We start from the raw sequence: 26,375 nt of genomic DNA, 5'->3' as shown, positions 1-26,375 counted from the left end.
TAAGTACATGCCCAAATGAATACCCATAGAACCGTCTGAAGTAAGAAATAAATGCGAAGAGAGATGCTAGTCAGGAAGGGGAAAATAAAAGGGATGTTATGGAATCTCCTGGGTCATGGATACAGTGTTAATAGGCTGGAGTAATTCTGAATACATCAGAGTGTGTTAGAAAAGTATCCAATGCGACGTTTATTTGTACAAAGGCACTAGTTTCTCAGTCAACGAAAAAACTTAAAATAAAAATACCCAGCCAACGAAAAATAAATAAATAAATAAATAAAAAATACCCAGACTACTCTGAGAGTAGTAAATCTGAGGTACTATTCTGAGTGTCTTGCTTTCAGAGAAATATATAAGCTGGAACTTAACAGGATAAAAGTGATTAGGACAAGAAACAGTCTGAAACCACCATTCAAGAAAGAGCTGAAAAAACCAGGTATAGTTAGCCTGGAAAAAATATAAAAGGGGACATGGGAACTATATTTTGAAAGTTGACTAAATGAAAAACTGGTCCCAAAGGACCAATGAGTACAAGCAAAGGGAGATGATTTTTGGTTGATCCTCCAGCTGTTCAGACATGGAACAGGTGACTTAAGAGAGTGAGTACTAGATGAGGTTATTCATAGGTAAAGGAAATTAAAAGTATTAGGTTAGATTTGATAAGCTTTAAAACTATCCTCCAATCCTAGGCTTCTAGCTATAGAATTTCTGATACCTCTGTCTTCTGTTACAAGTTCTCAAACTGGACAATCTGACTTATGCTTCCCTTCCTTAGGATGACTGGACTCTAAATTCCTTTTTTCAGTATTGTTCCTATTCTGAGTGTGGCCCGGAAAGACCGTATTTTAAAATAAAACTCCTTCATATTCAACTGGTTCTTTTTTTCCCCACTTTTCCCCAACATTATCTTAAAGTAAATATCAGTATAGCACTATATCTGGATCAAAAATTCCATATGTAACATAGAAAAATAAGGTAAACAGACTATTAAACAATATTTATATTGGGACATCCAAAATTACATAAACTATAATTGATATTTTTTAAAATATCACAAAGTACACATGTAGTTTAAATGTACAAAATACAAATACATTTTCCATTTACTTATGAAATCCCCCTTCTATACAGAAAACAGTCAACTCTTGATTATCTGAACTAAGCATGGGAAATGGTCACCTGACTACTACCAAGTGGCATACAATTCTATCTAAAAAGTTTGACAGACCATGAAAACTTATACCTACCCACTTCAACCCATAGACAACAATTAACATTACTCTAGAATTCTAGATTAAGAAAGGAGCAAATTAGGAAGAAACAACACTTCCTGAAAATTCAGAAGGAAAGGAAATCAAAAGAAAGTTAGGGAAAAAAGCCCACCCACCTAAAAAGTATGAGCTCCAAAAGGTGGCCATAAGAACAGCATGTTGAAAATGAAGGAAGGCAACCCCAGAGCATGTGGATAATAAAGAATTGACTGTAAGCATTCATAAGGAATTAAAATGTACAAGTAAAAAATTCTATTCTCTGCATGTCTAGCCAATCTAATTCAATTCTTAGGTAATTCACTTTTCATCTTTTAAGAAAAGATCAAGTAACACTGATGTTATATACCTGAAAGGAGTATGCATAAGGGATTATGTATTAGTTAAAACAGTGTTAAACCACTGAATTAAGAGCTCACATGCTGATGGATCAGAACTAGCCAGATTCCACAAAATAAATATTAACAATTCTACTAGTTAGATGAAGACATAAAAAAAAATTCTACAGTGATATCATTATGTCATAAAACTGAAATACAGCTTTTGTGGTTTGCTTCATTGTTGTTTTTTACATATACCTGGTTTTGAATACTATTTTTCTGGAGATACTGACTCCAAGGATCTGGTATCTGTTCATCTGATGCTCGATTAGATGTTCGAGAATTAATTTTAAGTAAATAGCAACCCTGAGTTCCATATTTCTGTTTCATTTCTTCATAAATTGATTCAGCTCTAAAATAAAAAATGGAAAAAAAGTTTGTAGTAAATGGAGAGCATACCTTAAGCAATAATAGATAGTAAAATAATGTAAAAATCATCCCCAAGAAAGGCAGAACAGAAAATCAGAGATAAAATAGTAAAAAAATTAAAACAAAGATCATGGTCCTAACTGAAATTTAGCTAGCTTGGTTATCACCTTAAAACAGAGTTACCAAGGGCGCCTGGGAGGCTCATTGGTTAAGTGACTGCCTTTGCCTCAGGTCATGATCCTGGAGTCCCAAGATCAAGTCCCACATAGGGAGTCTGCTTCTCTCTCTGACCCTCCCCGCTCTTGTGCTCTCTCTCTGTCTCTCATTCTCTCTCAAATAAATAAAATCTTTAAAAAAAAAAAAACAAAACAGTTACCAAAATGTGCTTCATGGAATAAAATTTTGCAAGATACTCCTACATTATTCAAAGAGAGGGTTCTGGTGGTCAAACCAGTTGGAGACAAAGCCAGGAGACCACGTCCAAGCCTCCCATTTGCAAATAATGTCTGCTGTGAATTTCCAAAGAATGGCTTCAAACTTATAGATCAGGAACTCTTTCAACTATGACAACCAGGCTTTGGGAAGTAAACTTTTGGAAATTCCATCTTACATAACAAACATTTATCAAAAAAAGTGCTAAACAGAAAAGTATAGCACCCCAAAACTTCGAAAACATCTTTCACCTCCACAGTTTACCCTTCCCTTGTCTTCAAAGGGACACAGTTCAAAGGAAGAAAAAGAGAAAATTGAAGAGCAGCCAAGGTATTTATTGCGTAAAATCCACCCTTTTTTCTTGGAAAATTTATAATAACCAGATCTATGAGTTACATCTCAGACGCAACAAAAAGCATTTTTATTTCCATGCTTTAACTAAACTATGCTAGTTGGTAGGTAAAAAGATAATTCAAGTGGTAAGACAGCCTAAGAACCAAACAGCATATTCTGATGAAAAATGAAATTTTAGTACATAGAGCCAACCTAATTTAAACGGTATCTTTTTAGTTAATTAGCCATCTAGTACAAAAAAAAAAAAAAAAACCAAACCCAGAAATCTTATATCATATTCAAATGTAAAAAATAGTACTAAACAAATAGCAGGCCTGACAAATTATTAATTCATATTTATACACTATAAAATTAAGACCGGATAAATAGGGGCACCTGAATGGCTCAGTCCTTAAGCATCTGCCTTCGGCTCAGGTCATGACCCCAGGGTCCTGGGATCGAGCCCCGCAATGGGCTCCCTGCTTGGCAGGAAGCCTGCTTCTCCCTCTCCCATTCCCCCTGCTTGTGTTCCCTCTCTCACTGTGTTTCTCTCTCTATCAAATAAATAAATAAAATCTTAAAAAAAAACTGAATAAATAAGTTATAAATTTGTATAAACAGATACAAGTATAGGTGTATGTATGTATATACACTTAAGTACAATAAACTGCTCACTTTACCAATGATACTGCTTAACATACGAACAACTGATCTAATCCTGAATTACTTAAATATCCTAGTTACAACTATTCAATATGAAAGATATATACCATATTGAACTGATAGAAATTAATTTTAATAGCCAGTTCAAATTATTTCTATTTATACAATATACCTTATCCACAGGCTACAGACTGTTTATGATTTCAAAAAAATCCCAAATAATAATTATTCCTCAGAAAAGTTTTTTTGGTTATAAAGGAAAATTTACAGGGTGCCTGGCTGATTCAGTAGAGCATGCAACTTTTTTTTTTTTTTTAAGATTTTATTTATTTGACAGAGAGAGAGCACAAGCAGAGGGAGCAGCAGAGGGAGGGGGGAGAAGCAGGCTTCCCACTGAGCAGGGAGCCTGATGTGGGGCTCAATCCCAGGACCCTGGGATCATGACCTGAGTATAAGGCAGACGCTTAACCGACTGAGCCACCCAGGTGCCCCAGAGCATGGAACTCTTGATCTCAGGGATGTAAGTTCAAGCCCCACACTGGGTGTAGAGATTACTTAAAAATAAAATCTTAAAAAAAAAAAAAGAATAAAAATAAAAAAATAAAAAGAAAGGAATATTTATTTAAAAGATAATGGTATGTGGTCTAGAACAACAGCAGGAAACAATTATTTTACTGCATTTCCTAAATGGCACTGAGAAATCACAGTGACAGTTTGAAACAAAAGATTAATTTGATCCACATCTTCAATCAAAAGTCAACATAAACTCCAAAACCATAAAAATAAAACTGCATTTTATGTTATCTTATTTTTCAAGACTTATTTTTAAAGATAAGTTAATCATTTGTTCCAAAGATAAAAGGACTATGCAACTCACTAATAATGATTATTAAAGAGCACATAAGAAAGAAATGTCTCAATGTTTTTGAGACTGTGAGAATATCAAGGCTAAAAATATAAAGTGACAAGAGGGTGAAGAGTGAAAAAAGAAGTGTCTTTAAAAAACAGTCAAGAAGTGAAAAGTCAGAGAAAAACTGGGAAGGAGAAAAGAAAAACACAGGAAATAATTTAAAGTAAGAAATAACAGCTAAGACCTATAGGTGTAAAATGGCAGGCACTTTTGTACAACATTGTAGTAACAGAGATATATAGTGAAAGGAAAGTTTGGATATGCACATGAAATCTAACATAAGATGACTGTTGTCAAATATAACTCTGGAATAAAAGATATAGTTAAATGTTTTATTAATAAGCTTTTACTTTCTTAGATAAAAAATACATCTAAAATTTAAACAACCCATGTCCAAACTAATGTTTAGTCATTTAACAGGGAAAATTTTAAATTAAAAAAATAAAGCTTACCTCTGTTCATCTCCTGCACTTACATCATGTAAAAGTACATAATATTTAAGGGTATTTGGTATAAACCACTTGGGGTAGGAATAGTCACTGTTGTGCTGAATTCGATGCTGTTCTTGTGATAACTTTGAAAACTGTTCCACAGGTTCAGCTTCACTAGATGATGCTACCAACATACCTTATAAACCATATTAAGGTAATTATCACTTAATTAAGGTAATTATCACTTATCCTTAATAGGATAATATTTATCCTGTTAAAATAAAACTTTAAGGAGATTTTTCAAGCTAAAAAAATCTGATTTCATAGATTTTCACTGCAAACACAAAATAATTCCTCCAACATTTCCAAATAATTCAAGGTTTTAAATCTTAGTTTTTTGTTAACAGTTTTTTAAGTCATTTACATATATAAGGGAATCCATGAACATAAAAATAAACAGTATTAAAATTATACATCAACATCCTCAACAACTCTGCTGAATCCTGTTCCTCCCCAATCCATCTCACTGCAATTTCCTATCTATCCTACCTCCTAACTTCTCTCTGCAACTTCATTAAGAAAACTAAAAAGCTATAATGGTCAGAAGAGGTTAATAGCTATAAAACGGGTTACTAAAAAAATGGAAAACTGTCTCTAAATATGAGCTTCTGCATAAGCAATTAATTTTGAGGCAATTAGCAAAAGCAGTTAACACTGACAGTTTACCTTTCCTCTTTGTAAAATGGCTTAGAAACTTATTAAATGTGGAATATTTGAGCTGGAGAAAAGTATTCTTACTTTGTATTAAAAAATTAACTTCTTGCAACCAATCTTGTATCTAGAGTGCCATTTAACAAAAACAACAACAAAATCTTGAAGCATCATCAATAAAAAATAATTTCGCCATTCTCCATATCCTCTCAATAATTTTGCCTTCATAGAACTATTTCTGAGATTGATAACTTCCAAAACATTTCATTTTAAGAAAACGCAAAGGTCAAAGGATACATGCTAAATAGTGGTTCAGAAATTCATGATCTGATGCTGGCATCGACTGAAGAAAGGTCTCTCTATAAGACTCAAACCATGGAGTAGTAGCTAAAATGAACAATATATAAAACAGTTAAAATTCCTCAAAAGAATCAATTTACAACAGACAATATTTTAAGTCCATACTCCATAAAGGTGTGAAAGATAACTCCCAGCAGTAAATAAGCATTTTTCACTTGTACTTAAGGCTATAAAAATTTTTCACCTCTTCTTTAAGATTTCACCTCTTCTTTAGGGTTTATATATATATGTATTTGCAAAAATAAAATTGACTTATTCCTAAACCTATACAATGATCCCAAAACCTACTTACCTATTCATCCTTTAAATATTACCTATATGAGTAAAAAGATTCTAGAACTAAAGTTTCATGCCTCTGCCACTAGTCACATTGTCACAAGTGGCTCTTCTTCATAAATATCATTTCAAAGCAATGGTTTCTCAACCAAGAGTGATTTTGACCCCCAGGAAATATTTAGCAATGTCTGGAGATGTTTTGGATTGTCACAACTAGGGATGGAGACAGGTGCTACTGGCTCCTAGGGAAATACATCAGAAATGATGCAAAACATCCTACAATGAAAAGACTAAGACAGCTCCCCACAAAAAAGAATTATTTGGTTCAGAATGTCAATAGTGGTAAGGTTGACAAGCTCTACCTTATAATTTGATTACTTGAGTATGACAATAACAAAACCTTTTAAATGAAATTTCAAAGTATACTTACCTTATAATCAAACATAAAGAGGTGTATTTTCACTTTTTAATAAATGTATATAATGCAATCCTTAAAATGTCAAACCTCTTTTGTTCCATGCTAAGCATTCTACAATTTTTTTTTAAACTTACTTAAAGTTAAGTCATTAGACTGGTCATTTCACAAGGTTTAAAGATACTATCTAAATCAATTTTACTAAAAGACACTCGATTCCGGGCCCCTGGGTGGCTCAGTCATTAAGCATCTGCCTTTGGCTCAAGTCATGATCCCAGGGTCCTGGGATTGAGGCCCGCATCGGGCTCCCTGCTCCGCGGGAAGCCTGCTTCTCCCTCTCCCACTCCCCCTGCTTGTGTTCCCTTTCTCGCTGTGTCTCTCTCTGTCAAATAAATAAAACCTTCAAAATAAATAAATAAAGACACTCCATTCCTAGCTATTTATGCTGATTATCAAACCTTTCATCTTAATCACTAAAAACAGCAAATATACTTTGTTCACATTATAATACTATATTAACCAACTGGAAGGTAAAGGGGAAAAAAAACCATTCATCTTGACCAAATAGTAATATCTAACCTGGTGCCATGTATACATATATATGTAAAATTTTCACTCCAACAAACACCTTATGAGAATAACTCATATATTGTTTAGGAGGGCTATCACTGTAACCATTTCATATTCATTGCTATGAGAGAAAAAGCATTCCCAGAAATATTATCATCTATATGAAAAGTGGCAAAAATTGGAGAATAAATGACAATACTAGTCTCTGTTACAAAAACCAATTTTCTAACCAATATCCTATATCTTCCCCCCCAAAACAATGAAAATTAGTCTGTCTAGAAAATTATTGTATATTTTCACTCAGCACCAAGGATAAGAAAATTTGGTTAAATAGGAAGGAATCTTTACAGATACGGGGAAATGTTCTCTATCTACTTTATTTTTCTAGTTACTTTGCTGCTTCGCTGCTGCTTCAATTTAACAAATAATAGGTAAGTTGTAGATACATAAAAAGGTGTTTGTTTCATGATGAGGTTGAGGAGTTTTTCGTTTTTTTTTTTTTTTGAGGAGCTCTGAATAAACAAATTAAGTCTTCCAAAATGGCTATTCACTGTAACGCTATCTGTAATAAAAGACTAGAAAGCTCATACGCTCATTAGCAGGGGACTGGTGAAATAAAATATGGCACATCCATTAAAGGATGCACCATGTAGCTGTATAAGAAGGGGGAAAATCTTTATATATTACTATGAGGTGCTCTCGTGTGTGTGTGTGTGTGTGTGTGTATTTGTTAAGATTTCATATATTTATTTTTATTTGAGAGAGAGAAAGAGAGCATGTGCAGAGCACGGAGGGAGAGGGAGAGAGAGAATCCCAAGCAGACGGCACCCTGAGCATGGCTCCACCTTATGACCCTGAGGTCAAGACCTGAGCCAAAATCAAGAATCAGAAGCTCAACCAACTGAGCCACTCAGGTACCCCCAGGATGTATTTTTAAGTGAAAAAAGGCAACAACAGAAAAGTATACATTTTTGTATAAGAAAGGGAAGAAAATATACAGCCACACACGTATTTGGTTTACACTGTCAAAGAGAAACTACAAAAGGATAAATTTAATAAATGCAATTATACATAAAGGGAAAAAAGAGAAAAGAAAAGAAAGGGGAGAGGATAAAAGCCAGCCCTCCGTGAACGTACTGTGTTTTATAGTTTTGACTTTGAAACTATATAAATGTCTACATAAGTAAAAATAAAAATAAAATCTAATCAGAAAGAAAAAAAGCAGGGGCACCTGGGTGCCTCAGTCCGTTAAGCGTCTGACTCTTGATCTCAGCTAAGGTCTTAATCTCGGGGTCGTGCGTTTAACCCCCTCTCCATGCTGGTCATAGAGTCAATTTAAAGGGAAGGAAGGAAGGAAGGAAGGAAGGGAGGGAGGGAGGGAGGGAGGGACACATACATACACAATGGTTGAAATAATACTTTCTAATTACTGGTGCAAGATACCAGGTACTCAACTAAGGATATAAGGATTGAAAGAAAATTTTTAAAATATATATAGTAGAAGTGGGTTTTATCCTTCAGAAAGGTCACACTAAAGTTGATACAGTAAGTTTTCCCTTTAGCCACATGTTTCCTTGGGGGGCTAATTAAGAAGTCCTCCTTCAGTTTTTCTACTGAAATAATCAACAGCATCCTTCCTTTTTTTGCTTTTTCAAATGATATTTTTGCAGAAAATGGGAAAAATGATAGGTTAAAAGATTTTTGTTAACAAAAGACTTATTTAACACTGACAATTCTCTCACCTTAAAGATTATCTTGTACTTATTTTGAAATGAAATCAGCATTTTGCTCATACCCCTTTTCCATCTCCACATGTTTTGTTTGAAATTGAAACAGCAACCATGTTATCCTACCAGTTAAAGTTTTTCTATGCAGAATGTACTTTGTCTTGGTACGAAAGGGTAAAGAAGGAAGCTAGGAGCTGAAAAACATAACGCTCTATCCTCCACCCACACTCACAAAATGCAGCTTTCTCTGTCTCTTTTTTCTTCCCTTCTTAGTGCCAGTAACTTGGGACACAATCATCAGTGTGCCCAATACATATCTAACAAAGGTTGCCAACAACGAGCTAGAGACCTAGCAACTCTGGTCCTTGTCGCATTAAAAACCATTAAGAGAAAAACACTGGATATCCTAAATAAAAACATATGAACATCATCTGTATATTACATTTTTTCCCTTCCTAATCATTCACAAAAGCTGAAATTGCCAGCAAAATCACTATTCAAAATAAACAAAAAGAACTAATAAATATTAACAAATTCCAAATAATGTTGGCACTGACAACTATGGAACTTTAAACTGTCGTAGATACACTAAAACATATCTTCAGAATGAAAATATTCAAGGGAAAAGAATGAAATAATGTTGTATAATTATTTAATTCAATAAAGGTACAGCCTCAAGGTCAAAAATATTTGACACTAATCAGAAAACATGGCTTAATTCAGAGGATCTTAGAACAGGAAAGTTATAACAAACTAAAACTAGAACTATTATGTAAAATTTATTAGCATTTCTCGAATCATTAAAAAACTTTAATATGAATAATTAAATACTAACTTCTTCTGTTTCAAAAACTCCCTTGAGAACTATTTTGTGACTATTTCCATTCAAGTCTTTTCAGAAAAATCAGCAAACATCAAAATATTCTAAAGAGATGTTTATTTATGCCCAATTTTTAAATGTTAAACTTCTGACACCACAGATTTTTTTAAGTAAATTGTCCTCTTTTTAAACTATACTCCTTTTGGGTGCCTAGATGGCTCAGTTGGTTGAGCGACTGCCTTCGGCTCAGGTCATGATCCTGGAGTCCCGGGATCGAGTCCCACATCGGGCTTCCCGCTCAGCTGGGAGTCTGCTTCTCCCTCTGACCCTCTTCCCTCTCGTGCTTTCTATCTGTCATTCTCTCTCTAATAAATAAAATCTTTCAAAATAAATAATAAATAAATAAATAAACTATACTCCTTTTAACCCTTAGTATATCAAGAAAAAATAGTCACTGTCATTTACCATTGAATCTAATTGATCCTTGATATTTTATTGTATTTTTTATTTACAGAATTACAAATAAAGGCACACTAAAAAAAATTAGAAAATTTTTTTTTAAGATTTTATTTATTTATTTGACAGAGAGAGACACAGCGTGACAGGGAACACAAGCAGGGGGGCGTGGGAGAGGGAGAAGCAGGCTTCCCGTGGAGCAGGGAGCCCGATGCGGGGCTCGATCCCAGGACCCTGGGATCATGATCTAAGCCGAAGGCAGACGCTTAACGACTGAGCCACCCAGGTGCCCCAAAACATTAGAAATTTTAGTAAGAGTTTAAACATAGCAAACTCAAATTTGTATTCCCAGCTTTCCTTGATTTAAAGACACACATGCCTCAATTAGGCAATGTCCCTTGAATACAACTAACTGTTCATGGTCATTCATTAACCTGGAACATATCCATCATGTAAACACTGATTCCAGATTCAAATACATCTCTAAGTTCTAGTTTATCATTACTTCTTTTTTTAAAAATATATTTTATTTATTTATTTGAGAGAGAGAAAGAGAGAGAGAGAATAAGCACATGAGCAGAGGGAGAAGCAGGCTCCCCACTGAGCAGGATGGCTCAGTCAGTTAAGTGTCTGCCTTCAGCTCAGGTCACATCCCAGGATCCTGGGATTGAGGTCCGCATTGGACTCCCTGCTCAGCAGGGAACCTGTTTCTCCCTCTCCCTCTGCCTGCCACTCCCCATGCTTATGCTCTCTACTAAATAATAATTACGGGTACCTGGTTGGCTCTGTCTGTAGAGCATGTGACTCTTGATCTCAGGGTCTAAGTTCAAGCCCCACGTTGGGCCTAGTTTACTTAAAAAAAAAAAAGGCAATTACTAAGTCCTAAAAAAAAAAAAAATGATAAGAACAAACTGAGCCCAATATTTGGCTTTGAAATAAAGAAGTGAATAATATTTAATCTTAATATTGTAGACAGTAAATATTAACCAAATTTCTGTTTTAATAATCACAATAGACATTTATTTAAAGTAATACATTTGCAGCCCCTTTAGTTCTAAATTGTATATTTCAGGTTTATTCAACTTCTTAAAAATTTTTGAGGGCAGCTGCAACCAAAGATTTCAACTCCATGTTATTTCTTTGCCTATTCTTCTCTTTTCTTTCCCAAATAACTTCTTTCAGATATGGTTCAAGGTAGAATTTATCCTCCTCATATTTTGTCTACTGCTCTTTAGGCAAGATCTGATGCCTCACGGTCAGGTCCAGTGCCCTCTTAATGCGAAACATCCTGTCGTTCTAAAGGTTCTCAGGAAGCCTTCTTATGGCCTCTTTCACATCGTCATTCTCATATATTGTATCATCTCTCATTAACCCGTTTATTGAACCCTGCAGCACTGTAGTACCACTTTCGAATACCCTCCAGCCACTGGCTTGATGCTACAACAGCAGGCCTGCTAGCCATTTTGACCCACGACTACAGCATTCTTAACCAAAAATTTTGAAAACTACATTAGGAAGATGGGAAAAGGACAAGAGGGAATAATTAACCTAAATCTTCATCAATTATAGGGCGCCTGGGTGTCTCAGATGGTTAAGGGTCTGCCTTCAGCTCGACCCAGGGTCCTGGGATCGAGTCCGTGTCAGGCTCCCTGCTCAGCGGGGAGTCTGCTTCTCCCTCTGCCCCTCCCCACACTCGTGCTCTCTCTCCCTCTCTATCTCTCTTGCAAAAATAACTAAAATCTTTTAAAAAAAAGAAAAACTTAAAAAAAAATCTTCATCAATTATAATGAGAAATCAATAAATAACATTTAAAATTGATTAAGCCATAGCCAGCCATATAGAGATAGTACTTAAAAATACTAAACAAAGGGACACTTGGGTGGCTCAGTCGGTTAAGCATCCAACTCTTGATTTCAGCTCAGGTCATGCTCTCAGGGTTTGTGAAATCAAGCCCAGCATCAAGCACCACACTGGGCTCTGCACTGGGTGTGGAACCTGCTTGAGTTTCTCTCTCCCTCCCCCTCTGCCCCTTCCCCTGCTGGTGCTCTCTCTCTCTCTCTCTCTCTCTCTCTCTCTCTTAAATAAATAAATAAATCTTAAAAACAAAACAAAACAAAACAAAAAACGCTTAACTAAATACCAGAGGAAACCACTAAAAGAATTGGTGGGGCAGGGACGCCTGGGTGGCTCAGTCGGTTAAGCATCTGCCTTCAGCTCAGGTCATGATCCCAGGGTTCTGGGATGGAGTCCTGCATCAGGCACCCTGCTCAATGGGGAGCCTGCTCCTCCCTCTCCCTCTGCCTGTAACTCCCCCTGCTTGTGCTCTCTCTGTCAAACAAATAATAAAATCTTAAAAAAAAAAAAAAGAATTGGTGGGGCAGAGACTCAGGGAGCACATCACGGTTGTTTTCTCCTTGTAAGTCTTTTCAGCATTTTATCTATGTGCACATATCATTTTGATAAATTTTTTTTAAAGTAAAAGGTACTGTGGGCTTTAGAGGTTAGGAAGATATTTGCAGTATAAAAAAAATATTTTTGTTTTTTAAATATGATAGTTAATCCCGCTCTGTGCCCCCTTAGCACTCTGGCATATCAGATATGCCACATCCCTGTCATAGTGTATTATGATTATAAGATATTGTAAATTAGAATGTATTATGATTACTGATTTAGATGTTTATCTCCCCACCAGATTATGAACTCATATAACGTCTTATTCATCTCTATCATTGCAAAGCAAGGCATATAGTAGGAAATCAATTATTTGTTCCAAGAATCACAAAAGTGTTAAAGACCCTATGAAACAGAATCACAGGATTAAAGTTCTAGGAAAGGCCTTAAGAAAGAATCTAAATAAATTCTCGTTATCAAAAAATGAAACCAAGTCTGAATAAGTGACTTATTCAAATTATCCAATTAACTAATGACTACAGTAGTATAAAAACTTAGAGGACTCTCTGGCATTTACTGTCCTTCACATTTCAACATGAATTTTCCCTGGTGACAGGGGAAACAACAGTTCAAATTCCAACACTTACTCTCAGAAATACCCCAAAATTTTGTCTTGTGTTAAAACATATTATGCCAGGAACTGCTCAAAATACGTAACCTAAAATTCAGATTCTTTTAATATGTAAAAGATAACCATAATATTCTAAACTTAAAAAAATCAAATTAACTTTTGCTGGAATTAAAGCTAATAACATAGAAAGATATCTAAACCAAATAATTCTACAAACGTTTCTAGCTATACAAGTGCGACGAACTAACTTCACGACCTAAAAGATACCACTTAAATTCGCTTTGAATGTTTAAAGAAATGCAAGCAGGTGCTAAAAGAATTAGATTATAAATTATACCAACCTAAAAAGATTATTTTATTAGGTTGCTGAAATATCCTGATTAGATGATATACTTTTAATCTTTTCCCTCTAAAAGTCTATTCCATTTCCCTAGCCTTTTTCATACTAGAAGAGTCACACCAAACATTGCCAACTCATTTTACATATTAATATATTTTACCTACCAATCTTATTAAGAAAACATTTTACCATTTAAATCAGATTAATAAACACTTAAAAAAGATTAAATATTTATTCATGTTATAAAAATTTCTTCAACTTAACACTAAGCTGGATAAAAAGTAAAATAAACTTACTGCTCTTTATTTTAGTATTACTTATGTCACAAAAAAATGTTTTTTGTCTACTGCTAGTTCTTTCATTCAAGAAATATTTACTATGCTTATGTTTTAGACATTACTTTAAGCACCGGAAAGAAAACAAAGAGCCTAAATCCTGCCCTCATGGAGCCTTCTATTAACTTTACAAGGAGAACTATAAAAACATTTTCATTGTAAAAAAATAAAATGAAATCATGAAGTTCATAGTTGGCTGCCTACTTGACTGTAACCTCCATAAAAACAAGGACTGTTTTTTCCACAACTGTATTCCCAGCCCCTAGCACCCGGTAGGCATTTAGGTGTTTGTTGAATGATTTCCAAGATACAGAACTGCTTTTTCTAACAAAAGAAAACTTTACTTAAATAATAATAAAACTTACTACATACCACTGATGTTGAGGTCATAATCTCCTGCTGTAATCACATTAGCTACTAATCCTTCCGCAGGCTGACTGCCAGAAACAACATCATTCAAAAGCTTCCGAATGGCTCCAGGCTGAGGTGGTTGGGTGATAATGTTGCTTACTGCTATCTTCAGATTTTTGATTACATGAAGCTGATTATTAGGATCTCTCATATGAACTTTAAAAAAAAAAAAGGAAAAAAGTTGGAATTAATTCTACACAATGCATAACAACCCAACTATAACAACAATAAACAATTGGATTAATACTTCACAAAAAGAATGCTCAAATCAGAAAACAGAGGGGGTACCTGGGTGGCTCAGTCAGTTAAGCATCTGCCATCTGCCTTAGTCTCAGGTCATGATCCCAGGGTCCTAGAATCAAGTCCCATATCCAGCTCCCTCTCCCTCAGCCCCTCCCCTCTGCTTGTGCTCTTTCTCTGTCAAATAAATAAGAAATAAGAATTTTGGGGGCGCCTGGGTGGCCCAGTTGGTTAAGCATCTGCCTTCGGCTCAGGTCATCATCCCGGGATCCTGGGATCAAACCCCATGTCAGAGCCTGCTTCTCCCTCTCCCTCTGCTCGCTGCTGCCCTTGCTTGTGCGCCCTCTCTCTCTAATAAATAAAATCTTTAAAAAAAATTTTTTTTTTTAAAAAGGGGGGTTGCCTGGGTAGCTCAGTCAGTTGAGCATCTGCCTTCGGCTCAGGTCATGACCCCAGGGTCCTGGGACTAACCCCGCATCGGGCTCCCTGCTCAGCAGGGAGCCTGCTTCTCCCTCTCTCTGCCTGCTGTTCCCCCTGCTTGTTCTGTCAAATAAATAAAATCTTAAAAAAAAAAAAAAGAAAGAAAAAAGCAGAAATTCCAAATGGAACAGTCTTCCAGAAATACAACTGACTTAGACTACTTCCTTATATACCAAAAGGGCTAGCCAGACAGTCTAACCTCCCACAATGCTGCTACTGCTCCCAATTTTCCTATTTGTAGGTCCTTTCCTTCCCCCTGTGTTTGGACTTGCCAGGAACCAATCCCCATCCATACCAAAACCCTAATTCTCACCTCACCCTCAGACCAGTGCAGGGCAGTGTGACCTGTGAGATCTGTGGTATCAATGCCAAAAACAGTAAAGGGGAAGAAAGGGAAATTAAGTGCTGCATGTGGGCTTCCTCTGCTTCTCCTAGTGTATTGCCTGCATTCTCAGCCCTATTCTACCATCAAAAAAGTCAGTGCCCACCCTGGTGCAGGATGTTGATAGTAGGCAGGCTGTGCAGGTGCTAGAACATGAGGTATATGGAAACCCTGTATTCTCTGCTCAATTTCGCTATGAACATAAAACGGCTCCACAAAATAAAGTCTTCTTAAAAAAACAAAACAAAAAAAACCCCATAATGCCCAGATCCCTTCTCCTACCCCAGTATCTCCTTTTAAAAATAGACAATCTTTTAAAAATAGTATATATGGTATAAATATGTGTACTTATAAGAATAAATACATATGTAAAAAGTATACATGCAAATTCCATTATGATTGCCCACGATGAAAGGTAGGAAAGGGAACTTCAATGGTATACTGTTTGATTTCTTGTTAAAGGAAAGGAAAAAATACAATGTAAATATGACATAAAGATTAATATTAATTGGTTCTGCATAATGGGGAGCTGGGTAGTAGGAAATTCGCTTCTCTGAATTCATTTGTTTTCTAATTTAAATAAACACACACAAGCCTCTCTCCCTAATTAAACTTCGCAGATAGTCGAGAAAATGAAAAATATGAAAATACCATGTTGTATTTCTGATATTTTAAGAATATATTGTGTAGGGGTGCCTGGGTGGCTCAGATGGTTAAGCGTCTGCCTTCAGTTCAGGTCATGATCTCAGGGTCCTGGGATCGAGCCCCGCATCGGCTTCCTGCTCAGCAGGAAGCCTGCTTCTCCCTCTCCCTCTACTGTTCCCTGTGCTTGTGCTCTCTCACTCTCTCTGTCAAATAAAGAAATAAAATCTTAAAAAAAAAAAAAAAGAATATATTGTGTAAGTATTCTCCCTAAAGTTGGTCTATAATTGTTAAATAACAGAAGTAGCCATGTGTGTATTAAATGTCTCTCAAAATTTTAAATTGGCTAATTTTCTTTTAGTATTCCTAAGTGTTAACACAAAAAAAGACATTCTAGGGGTGCCTGCCTGGCTCAGTCCATAGAACACTGACTTTTGGTTTGGGAAGGGGGGTTGTGAATTAGAGCCGCACGCTGAAGGTAAAGGTGCTTAAAAAAAAAAAAAAAAAAAGACATTCTATGTTCAGAAGTGATTTATTAGGTAATCCTACTAATAAATCCAGAAATGAGTTAACAGATGTGGCAGCCAGCTTCTGAAATGGTCCCCAATGACGCCATATTTTGTGTTATACATACTCTTGTGTAGTCCCTTCCCACATCCCAGGGTTGGCATATGTGACCAGTAGAACACAGTAAAAGCAAGGGCATATTACTTCTGAAATAGCATTATAAGAGTACAGCTCTTACCTTGGGTTCTCTCTTTCATCACTCCCTTTGACAGAATCTAACTGCCTCGCCATGGGGACACTCAGGGAGCCTGTGGAGAGGCCTACATGGCACAGGACAGAGGTCTCGGGACAACTTCTAGTGAGGAAATTAGACTTGCCAACAATCCCATGAGTGAGCTTGGAAGCAGATCCTCCAGCCCTTGATGACTATAGTCTCTGCCGACAGTTCCACTGCAACCTCAAGAGAGACCCTGAGCCAGAACCACCCAGCTAAGCCACTCCCAGATTCCTGAGAAACTGAAAGATGATAAATACTTTTTTTTTTTCCCCACGCTGCTAAATTTTGGAGTAATTTGTTACACAACAATAGATAAGTAAAACACGGGAGTATCACAAAACTAACCTAATAAAAAGGAAGATAAAGAGCTAAGAATGATTAAGAGAAATGCTCTTAAAAAACTCACACACAAAAAATTCAAAAGCTCGGCTTAATTAAGAGTACAACATCACAAAAGCTGACTTTATGTATCACATAACATCTCAATTTCAAAATAAAATCTAGCTCTACCACTGTCTTACTTATATGTTACCATATAATTTCTTGAATACTGTTATTATGAAGTAACATTTCCCAGTATGTGCAGTTCCATGGAATACTTTTTCCTCAAGCTAGTTAAAAGTTATTTTAGAAATATCGATTCCAGGGCGCCTGGGTGGCTCAGTCGTTGGGCGTCTGCCTTTGGCTCGGGTCATGATCCCAGGGTCCTGGGATCAAGTCCCACATCGGGCTCCCTGCTCTGTGGGAAGCCTGCTTCTCCCTTTCCCACTCCCCCTGCTTGTGTTCCCTCTCTCACTGTGTCTCTGTCAAATAAATAAAATCTTAAAAAAAAAAAAGAGAAATATCGATTCCAGGTTCAAATAAATTTGAGAAATATAGGATTAAGTTTTTAAAAGGTCTCTTTATACCAGGTGTTCCGAGCCTTTAATGTGCTAAACGACACTGTAATTCTCCCAAACACATCTACTCAAAGGAAACTTATTTGATCACAAAATTCATTTCCAGAGAACTTATAATACATCGGGTGTTCTATGGAACATATTTTGAAAAATGGAATGATATTTTTTATGTTTTTACCTAGCACAAGAAACTTTACTGTATAAAGCAAACCTCAATTGCTGGGTAAAAATCATAACCTGTACAAAAATGACACAAACAATATATATATATCTAAATTTTGAAAACTTGACTTGAATTTACCCCCTCTGGTACTTGAAGTAGTTAAGCTTGATGAAAATTTTTTTTGATGAAATACTAACTTTTTAAAAGAAACTTAAGAAAACTAGAGGCAGTTAAGTATCCTTCAAAGGTCCCTCAGAAAATACTCAAGATTTATATAAAAATTACATTCTATTCTTTTTAAACCCTTAAATTTAATCCATTTTAAAATAATAATATATACCTTTTGAAAGTAAAAATCAAATACTTACAAAAGTTGGTGTTTAAGTGAAATTTTCTTAAGTCTTATGTCTAAATGATGTGTTGAAAACTGCTTAGAATTATTGAAGAACTATCACTATGACAGCAAAACAGTAAGGTGTGGTTAAGTAATACTACCACCACTACTCTTTGAATGGATGGCCAGTGGAAATTTCTCAAGCAGTATTAAGATTACAAACTTTGTGTTGAAATGACAAATATATATTCTTTAAGTTTCAAACATGTATCTAGCATAATGATCATAAAAATATATTTAATTACTGTTATTTAATACAAATAAATACTTGTTGGGTTTTAAAAAATGTATCCAAGGAATCTAGAATGGTTCTCCACTGCCTATTAAGGCACTACACACGCATGGTATTCAAATTTGTTTTCTCAACCCTCCCAGTACAGCTTTAAACCATGTGCTTCTCTACTGACATCTAAAAAAAAAAAAAAGTCCCATGGAAATACTCAACAGTGTACGTTGATAGCTCAGTAGTCAAAGCAAGGTTTGACCTCAAATACCCGCAGGCCAGAAATGGAGTCCAGTAATTTTTTAAACATTCCTTTCTCCTCCTAAGGAAATTTTAGCTGCTTTGGTTAGTTGTATTCTTAAATTACGTGCCTGAAGTTATATTCTCATGCCTCATTGCCTAAAGATAAGCTAACTTCGAGGAATCCCCACACTTGAGACCAAAAAAAAAAAAAAAGTAGCCTTTTCTGGATGGCAAAGAACCCCAAAATTTATTTACCAACAAAAAAATTAAACCACAGAAAAATTAAGTCTTTTCACCAAATTTCTAATGCCACCACCAAAGTCTATGCCCCAATCTTGAACTTTGAAATCGTTATCAACTCCTATTTACCCTTATAAACCAAACAATTCTAATCTCCCCGATTTGATACCCTTGCTCAAGAATCTATGACTGCTATACACTTAACCATTAGATATGAAATCCAAAATCCCTTTCCTAGAATTCAAGACCCTCCCTCATCTGGGAATTTTCCCTTACTATCCTGTACTCTGATAGGGACAGTTTCCTTACTGTTCCCCAACCACTCAATCATAATTTACACCTTTTGCCCATGCCATTCTAACCTCACCCCCTCAACAGGGAATGCTGGCACTTTTCCTTTCCACCAACTCTCTCCTCAAGGATGAAAGTCCAATTCATTGTATTTCTTCCCTAAATCTTTTGCAGTTTACAGAAGGAAATCAGAATACTGAAGTGAGCCCCTATTCACTGCACCATTCAATGCAGAAGGAAGAAGCCAGATGTGGTCACTGGGCAATTGAAATGTCTAGTCCAAACTAAAATATAAATGTCTAAATGCGCACCAAAGTTCAAAGAGTTGGCAACAGAAAAAGAATGTAAAATACAAAGATGTTTTATAATGATTACATGTTGAAATGCTAACTTTAGAAATACTAATTTCACCTGTTTAACTTTTTTTATAATGTGACTATTAAATAATTTAAAATTGTGTATGTGACTCCCATTTTATTTCTACTAGATAGCACTGCTCTCTAGTGTGAATAAACAATTCTACTGCCAGGAGATAAGATGCCCTAAGAACACCTTGAGTCACACTGCCTGTTTTTAAATCTTTCCCACATGGAAGACTGTGGACAAGTTAACATTTCTATGCCTCAATGTCCTCAAATTTAAAATGGTGATAAGTTAGCTACCTCATATTATTCAATGAGAACTAAAAGAGAAAGCTAAATACAGCAGGTATCAGGTATTAGTATTATTCTTTATTAACAAAGCAGGAAAGGGCATACACATCAAAGTCAAACAGATTCTCACATTTTTTTAAAGACTTTAAGAATGTAGGGCACTTTGTTGTTCTTGTTGATTTAGTATAACACTGGAGGAGCTGAGACTGATGACTAAGGCACAAGCTGAAGAATCCCAAGAGTTCCCAAACTTTTTTTGGACAGCTCCTGCTCTCCTTTAAATAATAAAGTGAACTTACGGAGCTATTCTCCCAAAGAATACACACCTGTGGCATGTAAATACATAAATTTATGGCACAGCGCTTTTTGTGGAGAAATCATCATAACCAAATAAACATCATAGTCGTTCGCTTGACACAGCCTTGTTATAGAACCCTTCATTTTATACAGCCCTTAACAAAGAACTTCACCTATACTTTTATGTTCTGTTCAGAAAGGCAGAAGTATCATTGGTTAAATACTCAGGAGTTTTACTCTGCTTATTTCTCCCTAATAAAGAACCTAAAGGTGGAGAAAACAGGTAGCTCTTAAATAAAAGACACATTTCTCCTGTTAATTAAACTTTTATCTGAAAAGCTAAATTTTAGGACTTTTCCATTCCTATAAATCTATTCAACTCCAACAATCTAGATTAATTACAACTTGTCCTTACTTCCTCGTCCATCAAGCAAAATGCTATTACAAGTTATTATTTTCATAACATTTTTTGGGAAGACGTTAAATGTTATATACCTACTAAAATGTTTATATTTTCAAAGAAAATACATGAAATAACTAAACAGAAGCTTAGAGACAGACCCCATTACCCGAAGAATGTAATATTCAAGACAACTTTGAAAGTCCAGTTTAACACCCAGAGGAAGATGATTCGTCTTCTTTACTAAGACATCGGTTTAAGAGGCAGCATCTTCCTACCCTTACCCGCCTTGCAACTCTCTAATTCCCTCCCTATGGCCGTTGAAAACCGTCTCAACGCCCTTCTCTGGGGTTCATGTTTTTCTTTCCTCTAATTACCGAGCAGCTCGGCTTGTCCCGGGAAGAAGGAAAGTGCCCAGAAAAACTGGAGGTTAGGACCGCGCTGTCTTGACAACCTCACTCATGGCCCCTCCCCCAGCCGCCGCCGGAGACACCGCGGGGCCCTAGCCCCAGACGCCACTCTACCGGCTCCAAGATGTAAACATCGCCCTTTTCTTCCCTGCCCGCTCCCAACTTCCTTCTCCCGGCCCGGCTTTGAGGGAGCACAGTGAAAAAGGGAGGAGACCACATACCCTCCGAAGTGAGGCGAGAGAAGGGCTTAAGCAACTCCGCGAAGCTAAGGTGATTGAGACGAGTGAGCCGCTCGGCTTCGTCGCTGCACAGAGCGGCGACACAGGGGACGAAGGAGTCCGGGATTAGCTCCTGCACTGATTGTACACACTGGGCCATCGCCGCGGCACAAGCAGCGGCGGCGCCCGCCCTCCGGCCCACTCTCAGAGGCTGATCCTGCGGCTGCAGCAGCTACTGCCGCCGCCCGCCGGCCTAGCCCGGCCGGGCGGGGCCCCGCACTGAAGCCTTGAGACCAATAGAAGGAACAGACGCCGCTGCCTCGGCTCCCGGGCACACAACACCGACCCCTCCCCGGCACCGCCGCTCCTCAGGGCTCGCCCCGGCGTCCTCGCATTCCACCCCGATAGGTGGAGACGCCGACAATCGCCAGTTAATCCTCCCGACGGCAAAGCCTTGGTCACTGCCCGACCGGAACCGCCATATTGAGGCCGAACCCTGACCCACCGGCAGTACCCGTCCCGACAGGCCCCGCGCTCGCCCTTCACGTGACGGTATTAAAGGAGTCGATGGGGGCGGGGGGAAAGAGCCGAGGAGAGGGAAGTGAAGAGCGACGGAGGCCGGTGGGAAGGCTGGCGCCGGAAATGGTGGGGTGGGTGGACCCCTACGGGGAGGGGCGGGGCTACCAACGCGGTGGGCGGAGCCAAAGCAGGAGTCGCGCGACTTTAGGCCTGGTTTTCAGGCGGGCCATTGGCAAAACCAAGAGAGCTGCTGGGGGGCGAGCGCACAGGTCAACGTTCGAGATCCGTCTGTCACAGTGGTGGGGGTGCTCGCTCGCCTTCCACGCGAGCCGGGTCTGTTTGGAGCCCCCTAGAAACAATAGGCAAATAATGTGGCTTTCGCTCTGCTTCCCGAGCTCCCGGTAGAACGGCAAGGGGCACCTGCTCACGGAAGAGTGGTTCCCGTGGCGCCGGCCTGAACAGACCTGGTATCACTTGAACACAAGCATGCTTTTAGAAGAGGACTACCACGAACGAACGTGGACGCAACCAGTGAACAGAAATGTGTATGCTGCCATTAACGCGAGTGTAACGGAAAACTCGCGCTACTGCGTTTTTGTTGGTCGCAGGGAAAGAGTATGCTTGCAAACGTCTGAGTCTGTCGTCCGCAGCCTCGTCCTTTATTTCACTATGCCGGGAGGTTTTCTTCGTAGCCGTAGAGGTGAGAAGCCAGTAATTGTTTACCAAATGGAGTCCTAAACTGGCTTCCGTTCTTAGCATTCCTTTTTATAGATTGTTCTTTACGTAAGTAGAAGTGAATGAAAGGGATTCTACCATCGTGTCACGGAATTGCTTGAATCCCTTCTGAATTGTTTGCCAAAAATATAAAGCAAGGAAAAATACAACGCTCTATCGCGATTTTATGGTACCCTGGCTTTCCCAACACGAGTATTTCAAATTGTCGGATTGTTTGGCGCCTTGAGGTTTTTACCGTAATAAGAATTTATAACAAGCAAGAGGTATACCTTCCTCTTGTAAATAGAGAGATGGGAGGTAAGAAAGGACAAAAGGACATAATGACTTGACAGCTAAGCCACAAATCAGTTTAGAAAAGATAACGTGCAAGTTGAGGATCTGGAAATTCATTTTAAAACTATTTGTGCCTGAGCACCTCTTGGAAATTCTTGTATCCCCAGGAGCACGCATTTCCTTTTGAATACCTCAGATCTCAATCCCTTATGTGAGAATCCCGTACAAGTGAGTATGACTCAAGTTATATATATATATTACATATATTTTTTTTCCTTTGGTTAAGAGGACTCCTCAGTGCAAGCATACTATATTTAGCACTCAGCTCAAAGTAAGAATTAAAAAGGCAACATATTTTTTACACTAAAGTTAAAACTAGTTGTATTAGGCTCTCTGAGAAAGGACTTTGAAGAGTAATTTAGCCTGAATGAATTTTTTGAGATAGTTATATTCCATAAAATTCACCCCTTTAAAGTGTACATTTCAGTGGCTTCTAGTATATTTGAAGTGGCACAACCATTGCTTCTATCTAATTCCAGGACATTGTCATCACCCTAAAAAGAAGCTTGGTACTCATTAGCAGTCCCTGTCTACCCCTCACCCCTTTCAGCCCAGGGCAATCACTAATCTACTTTCTGTCTTTATAGATTTATTTATTCTGAACATTACATATAAATGGAATCATACAATATGTCACTTTTTGTGTCTGACCTCCTTCACTTAGCATAATGTTTTCAAGGTTCGTTCATGTGTCAGTATTTCATTCCTTTTTATGGCTGACCCGAAATGGATTTTTGTCTTATGCATTGACTTTACAGTCTAACACCACATTCACACATAGTGTTTCCAGTAAGTAACTCACTGTAAAAAACTATTTCTTCCCATTCTCTCCTCGTCTTCTAAGGTGTTCATCTTCTAAAGTGTTGTCCTCATCTAAAGTTTAATGCTGAGTCACTGCCACATCTGCTTTCCAGGCTGCAGGATGGAGAAAAGAGAATGGAAAAGCACATGATTAATGGTTTAGGATCAAATTGTATTAGTGGCATTCAAAAATTTCACTCACATTCCACTGGCCTCAGTGAGTCTCAGGATCACACATATCTCCAACAGAGACTGCAAAACATAGGCTTCTCTTGTTAAATGAAGAGGAGGAGAGGGAATATTATTTAAAAAGTCAAGGGTGGGGCACCTGGGTGGCTCAGTCGTTAAGCGTCTGCCTTCGGCTCAGGTCACGGTCCTGGAGTCCTGGGATGGAGCCCCACATTGGGCTCCCTGCTCAGCGGGAAGCCTGCTTCTCCCTCTCCCACTCCCCCAGCTTGTGTTCCATCTCTCACTGTGTCTCTCTGTCAAATAAATAAATAAAATATGTAAGTAAATAAATAAATAGATAGATAAATAAATAAAAAGTCCAAGGGTGTCCACCACACTCTATTAGGAATGAGGTATCCTGCGGAATGTATTTGTATGGGGTCCATGATACCACACATCTCTCGTTTCTCTGATTCCTCTGGACACTGGCCCTTTTTTATCACACGTCCTCTCGACTATTCACTGTGTCCAGGAAAAATTAGATGGCTATGATTGTCCAGGCTTTGGCCATGTGCCCACCCTTGAAGTCAAGAGGATAGGGTCTATCACTAAAAGAGAGGCAACTTGTTGGACAAAATAGTAACAACACAAACAACTAAGGACCTTTTTTCCAGTATTAAATATGAGAACCAGCTTCCTTCTCTCCCCAAAATAAAAGAATGCTGTAAAACCTGCTAAGCCAATGGGCTTATATTTATATCTATACTGTGTTATCAGACATTCATTGATTGTTTTATTTTGTGTGTATGGTATTGCCATTCTCTTCTGATGGCTGGTAAAGTCAAGTTTAAAGAACACAGACGCTGAAGTCATAGAGGGGGTTCAAAGGAGTGCTACCACTTGTGAATAGAAATAATATCACCTTTATTGGTCACTATCTACCAAGCACAATGCTTGATGTTCTCTACTACTTCTGCTTCTGACACAAACCCTGAGAAGTACATGCATTGCCAATTTTCAGATGTAGAAACTGAAGCACAGATCAGTTAATTAATTTGCCCAAAGATAATCAGCACTGGAGCCAGGAACAAAACCAGCACAGTTTAACCCTAGAGACTTGATCACTAGGATAAATTGCTTTTCCATGTTTCCTTCCTTTGAAATCACCTCCACAAGTTTTAGTTTGCAACAGCATACATAGTTTTAGCAAGAAATCTGTGGCTTTTGACAAGTCCCTTATCTTTTCTGAGCCTCACATTCTTTATCTGTAAGCTTAGAAAGTTGGGGCTAGAAGATATCTTGTATTTGTTTCAATGTGAAGATCTGAGAATCTTTCCACTATTATTAAATTTCACTGTGTCAACAATAGATGGTGCTATTGAGTATTGGCTTTAAAACCCGGTAAAAACCACTCTTAATTACTGAGTGCATAGTCATCACATAGGTAATACCTACCTGTATATCAGAGCTTTAGAGGTCAGGGGATGCCAAGCATATTTATACGTTAAAAGTTTTTTAAGCTCAAAGATTTTACATTATGTTACTTTAAAACCCTAGGGGGGAAAACGACTTAAATATGTAATCCATATATTGGCCCACATTTTTTATTTTATTTACTGCACTGGATGTTTTAAGATTATTTATTAATGTTCTAAAATTAACATGACACCCATTTCCTGATTATTTTAAAGATGAATCATAACTGCAGTGTTGTACTCCAAAGCCCATAATTCTATTTTTATACTTAGAGGTTTTTAAGCTCCATATGAGTCTTCTCTAATTAAATCTGCAGGTAAAAATCTTTTATAAATATTTTTCTCCCTTATGCTTCTAAAATAAGGGATAATATTAATGTTTGCTTTTTTTTTACTATTTGCTTTTAAATGAGATATTAATACTTCCAAAAACTGGGTAAAAATGTAGCAAAAATCCATATTATACTCAATGGTGAAATATAAGAATCATTTACTTTAAAGTCAGGATAAAACAAAGATGTCCATTATCACTGTTTCTATTCAATACTTCTCTAGCTTTCTATAAGAGCAGCTAAAGAAGAAAAAAATAAGCAAAATTTAGAGGATTTCAAAAGGAAGAAACAAGGGGCCCCTGGGTGGTGCAATCAGTTAAGCTTCCAACTCTTGGTTTTGGCTCAGGTCATGATCTCAGAGTCGAGATTGAGCCCTATGTTGGGCCCCAAGCTCAGTGAGGAGTCTGCTAAAATTTCTCTCTCCCTCTCCCTCTGCCCTTCCCTGTACTAGCTTGCTCTGTCTCTCTAAAATAAATAAATAAATCTTAAAACAAAAGGAAGAAACAAAATTTTGCTCATTTTAGGGGTGCTTGGGTGGCTTAGTCAGTTAAGTGTCTCGCTTTTGCTCAGGTCATGATTCCAGGGTCCTGGGATCAAGCCCTGTGTCATTGGACTCACTGCTCAGGGGGGAGTCTGCTTCTCCCTCTCCCTCTCCCCCTCTCCCTGCTTGTGCTCCACCCCCTCTCAAATAAATGAATAAAATGTTTTTTTAAAAAGTATACTCATTTGGGAATGATATAGTGAACTAGATATATATAGGTACCTTCATCATATATATGTGGCTATTCATCTCTTCATTTGCTTTCCCAGAAGTAGAAGGCAGA

General features: G+C 37.5%; 1 protein-coding gene, 1 long non-coding RNA gene and 1 pseudogene across 4 annotated transcripts in view; 1 reads left to right on the top strand and 2 right to left on the bottom strand.

The window, feature by feature from the left end:
* The window catches only part of TRAPPC8 (trafficking protein particle complex subunit 8), an 87,761-nt gene extending 66,035 nt beyond the window's left edge, over positions 1–21,726 (bottom strand). For all 3 annotated transcript variants that reach the window (XM_028098147.2, XM_028098145.2, XM_028098146.2), the window contains exons 1-5: positions 21,192–21,726; positions 14,191–14,385; positions 5,795–5,884; positions 4,808–4,982; positions 1,847–2,000 (exon numbers count right to left, since the gene is read on the bottom strand). In XM_028098147.2, coding sequence (XP_027953948.1) covers positions 1,847–2,000; positions 4,808–4,982; positions 5,795–5,884; positions 14,191–14,385; positions 21,192–21,348 — 771 coding nt within the window. In that variant the 5' untranslated portion in view covers positions 21,349–21,726. The remainder of the gene's footprint in view (positions 1–1,846; positions 2,001–4,807; positions 4,983–5,794; positions 5,885–14,190; positions 14,386–21,191) is intronic.
* On the bottom strand, positions 11,208–11,583 carry LOC114204971 (cytochrome b-c1 complex subunit 7 pseudogene; annotated as a pseudogene).
* Positions 21,053–26,375, top strand: part of LOC114204956 (uncharacterized) — a 30,827-nt gene continuing 25,504 nt past the window's right edge. Inside the window, exons 1-2 of the long non-coding RNA XR_003608289.2 lie at positions 21,053–21,740; positions 22,103–22,943. This is a non-coding gene — a long non-coding RNA (uncharacterized LOC114204956). The remainder of the gene's footprint in view (positions 21,741–22,102; positions 22,944–26,375) is intronic.

Source organism: Eumetopias jubatus, unplaced genomic scaffold (genome assembly GCF_037043125.1).
Source record: "Eumetopias jubatus isolate StellerSeaLion01/CBP00866 unplaced genomic scaffold, mEumJub1_p1.0 scaffold_16, whole genome shotgun sequence".
In the NCBI taxonomy this organism is placed as follows: Eukaryota; Metazoa; Chordata; class Mammalia; order Carnivora; family Otariidae; genus Eumetopias; species Eumetopias jubatus.
The sequence above is the reverse complement of the archived record's forward strand: the minus strand, read 5'-3'. Positions and strand labels throughout refer to the sequence as shown.